This window comes from Merops nubicus, unplaced genomic scaffold (assembly GCF_000691845.1).
Source record: "Merops nubicus isolate BGI_N331 unplaced genomic scaffold, ASM69184v1 scaffold34838, whole genome shotgun sequence".
NCBI lineage: Eukaryota > Metazoa > Chordata > Aves > Coraciiformes > Meropidae > Merops > Merops nubicus.
Window position 1 is genome coordinate 992 of NW_008624286.1, and position 4142 is coordinate 5133.

General features: G+C 50.6%; 1 protein-coding gene across 1 annotated transcript; it reads right to left on the reverse strand.

The window, feature by feature from the left end:
- Positions 1-2407: 2407 nt before the first annotated feature.
- PSMB4 (proteasome (prosome, macropain) subunit, beta type, 4) lies at positions 2408-4007 on the reverse strand. The gene is given in 6 exon segments (XM_008945345.1): positions 2408-2500; positions 2951-3067; positions 3151-3232; positions 3316-3462; positions 3818-3917; positions 3920-4007. Coding segments are annotated over 6 exon segments (624 nt in total). The 5' UTR covers positions 4005-4007.
- Between the last annotated feature and the right edge of the window lie 135 nt (positions 4008-4142).

Below are 4142 nucleotides of genomic sequence, written 5' to 3' on the forward strand. Positions count from 1 at the left end.
TGCGGACCCCGAGATCCTCCACCAGCTCTTCGAAGGGGAGAGCGAGACTGAGTCCTTCTATGGCTTTGAAGATGCTGATTTGGATCTGATGGAAATCTGAGCACTGGTCTGCGAATCGTGATCCAGAAAGGGTTATTTTTTAAATAAATGTTGGATGAGACCATTACACTTCCCTGTGGATTTGTGGGTTTAGGAAACTCGTAGGCGATCACTCAGATAAATAGCCATTTATGCTGTTCATTTATAAGTTTTGTGCTTTTTTAAAAGAAAAATCACTGTGTTGGTATTTTCTGAAAATATATTGTGGGTGAATATTTTTGCGTTTTCTTTACCTCACTGTATCATAGTTTTCTGTTTTTATTGTGCAGAAATGTTTTGAATTATACGTTGTCAATGTGACCATTTCTAAAGGAAGGAAAAAAACGATATGTAGCTAATGAACCAGTCTATAAAATCTCCTTGGTTGTCTTAACACTTTTTTTTTTTTTTTTCTTTAACACCTGGCCCAGAGATTTAGGGTTTCTGTGGAAGATTTAGATCTGAATTACTGCTCTGATGTGTGAACCTTCTCTAATTGGCCATTAAGATTTGGGCTTGGTTTGGTTTTTTGTTTTCTTTTTTCCTTTAAAGAGTAATGATACTGCTTGTGAATTTGGCCGCAGTGTAAAAACAAAAAAAAAGAAAAACCCACAAGCAGAAGCATTTTTGGCTGTTCTGTGCCAGCAACACTTCTTGGGAGCCACGACCCTGAACTGGGGTTGGACCAAGCTCTGTGGTTCCTCCTCCACCCCGCCCCCACCCCGCAGGGGGGCAGTGGAAGGGGTGGGGTCAGGTCTGGCCTGGCTGGGGAGCTGAAGCTGCTCGGCCCAGGAATCGTTGACCTTTGAGTAGTAAGTTTTGAGAAACCTGCTTTAACCAGAGGCATCAGACACTACGTTCTTTAGAATTAGAAAACCAGATTGAATGAAACAAACTGTGACGTGCACAAAAAGAAGACGTTTGTTTTTATTTTTCACTGCCAGCTTAAAATTTTTCTACAATTTGCATGTTTGAGGGTTTTTTAATTGTATGTATTCTGGTATAAAAGGCATTTTGACATACGAAATTCAGACGCACCTGCACCTTTCTGTTTCCATAGAGGTTTTGTGAACCTTCCCGAGTACCTGAGGAAAGCAGGAGGCAGCATGTGCAGACCTGTAAATGGTTCATCTTTAAAATGTACAGAAGTGGAACATTTAATAAAACCAGGGAAATGGATTTATAAACACGTGTTTTTATTACGAAGAACTGTTTCAGTAAGGTGCACCCTGAAGCCTGGGAGCACCAGCCCCCCAGGGTCCCTGAGAGCCCCAGGGCAGTGATGGCAACTCACTGTCCTTACACCTCGTTAATTAATGAGGCAGAGCCCTGTCCCAGTGGCGTTTCTGCAGCCCCTCCCCACCCCTCGACTCTCCAGTAGGTTCAGTGGAACAACCCACTCCCCCTGGTGAGATTTTTTTTTTTTTTTTTTAAATAAGAGTATGAAAAATCATGAATAAAACACTCTCCTGCATAACTATTTATTTCCACTGTTGTTTCTCTCGGGCAGTAGCAAATACCACTCAGTATTATTTATGAATTTATTTCACATAGAGCTCAGAACTTTAATCAGAACTACCCCCTTTGGCCCCGATCCTGTTTTGCTGTCCTCCCCCTGCAGCAGCCAGGGCTGAACGGAGCAGCAGCACCTCCAGCTGCCCCGCCCCAGGGAGCTGTGGGATGACCACCTTTGGTTCTCAGAGCCCTCATGTCCCCCCAGAGGCAGCTGGGAGCCCTGTGACCAGTCTGAGAGCACACACTCCATACACTGGTGATGCTCAGGGATGGGAGGAGGGCTTTATTCACATGTCTAACAGAGTGCAGGACTTCCCACCATGCCACTCAGGAAAAGAAAACCCTGTTTGGTTGTGGTTTGGGTTGGGTTGTTTTTGCTCTTTCCCCAGAAAAAATAAGGACACAGCTATTGGGAACCTTTGTGATGAGACTTCCCCAAGTCACTGTTTATTGGAGCCTCCCCCAGGCGCAGCCCAAACACACAAGCTTGGCTCCACAGGTTTATTTCACTTCCAAAACAAGTCACATCAGAGCCTCAAAAAGAGCAACAGATTTACAGCATATATATAAAGGGTGGAAACATGGACGCAATGGCGTGGAGCAGCTCTCTGGACATCACTCAAAGCCACTGCAAGAAGAGTTTTTGATAAAGTCAGGCTAACCCACAGCCCACGCCAACAAAAATCAGCATTTTTGCTTTTATCTGCTGCTGGCCAGTCAGTGTCTCCCCCTGAGGGAGTGCAGAGGCAGCACAGCAGACAGGACACCACCAAACACCTCCTGGGCCTGGAGGAACCGGCAGCAACCCAAGGCATTACCTGACAAAGTGAGCAATGTCCCAGTTGGCCTCCAGGGTCAGGGGTCCCTCCATCTCCACCCCCTTCTCTGTTGCAATGGCGAGTTCATACTGGGGAGAGAAAACAGTTCCCAGTCAATCCAGAGGGGCCCTGTGAAAGCCCCGAGTCAGTAACTGCAGCTGCCCTTAAACGGGTTTGTTTGGATGTGGCTTTGTGCTCAGTAACTTTACTTTGGTGGGCAAGCTGAGGCAGCTGAGAGAAATAGAGAGAAACCCTCTGAGAGCTAAAAGATTGCAGCCTCTGGTTGCTAGAGCTGCACTGGTGGGAGAGGCATCAGCAGATGTAACAGAACACCCGAGGTGAGCCACGCTCGGCCTCAAGCAGCTCTCCTGACCCTGCAGGACACGTGGGGAGCCCGGCTCTGGAGGACAGGGATCCGTTAACCCTCCCGGGGGCAGAGGTGGAAGGTGGCTCTGGAGGACAGGGATCCGTTAACCCTCCCGGGGGCAGAGGTGGAAGGTGGCCCGGGGCGCACGGCCGGGCCGGAGCCCCACACGTACCCTGTTGAACGATCGTGCGTCTCTGTAATACAGAATCTTCATGCATCGCTCGATCAAGTCACGAGCCTCCTCCTTCGTCAGGCTGGATTTCTTCTCCAGGGCTTCCCTCATCAATGGCTGGGGGAGGGAGAGAAAGCAAAATCAAATCCAGCCAGTGACCCAGCGCCGAGGCCGCTTCAGCAGCCAAGCGAGAGCTTCACCTGAGCCAGGTACGCGCCGTAGCCCGTGGCGAGTGTCGGGGCTTCGTAGGCCACGCCGAGCATGTCCACGTACCCTAGGAAGCTGAAGGGACAGAGCTCTGAGGGTGACAGAGAGAGACGTGGCTTCGATCGGAACCCCGTGACGCGAGGAGGCCCCTGGCTCACCTCTCACCGTTGTAGTAGCCTCCGATGACAACCGTGTTCCAGAGCGGGTTTATCTTGGACCGCCGGTTGTACATGACTCTTGTCAGCCAGGAATGGATGGCTTTGGGGCTGTAGCTGTGACCGTCGCCCAACAGCTCCTCATCGATTCTAATTTAGGGAGAAATATCACCCAAATAAGAGCTGGAAACCAGAGAGCGGCAGCTGCCCTCCAGCAGGCAGAGCACCCTCCCACAAACTCCCCCAGGCTGCTTTCAAACCAGACTTTACACAAGGTGAATCAGCCAAAGGCCACAAGTAATAACTGAGACCGGTGCTCCACAGCACCCAGAAGGGAATTTGGAAAACAGGCACATCCCAAAGGGACTGTCAGAGGACAAGGGGGATTTCAGCTCCGTTCATCCCTGCTCAGTGGATGTGTTTCACTATGTTTCAGCTGCATAAGGACAGGAAAAAAGAGATCAGCACAGCACGGTCAGGGCTTGCCCAGGACAGAAGAACTTACACCATCTGGTCAATGACTTGCTTGAGGTACTGGAAGTCGGCGTAGTCCCCAGACGCCCCCAGCATGGTCGTGTCGTTCACCTTCAGGAGCCTGGAGAGCCGAGGGAGCCGTAGGAGCCCATCATGTCTGCAGCGATGATCACCCCGCCGTCGAACTTCACTCCCAGCACAGAGGTGCCCGTCACCATCGGGCTCCTGAAGATCCAGAAGTCAGCGCTGTCCCAGCGTCCCCCAGGTCCTTAGTCCTCAAGCAGCCCCCGGTTCTCCCCAGCCCCATTGCTGCTGCCCCAGTCCCTCCCCACTCGCCAGCCCCACCCTGCTCCCCC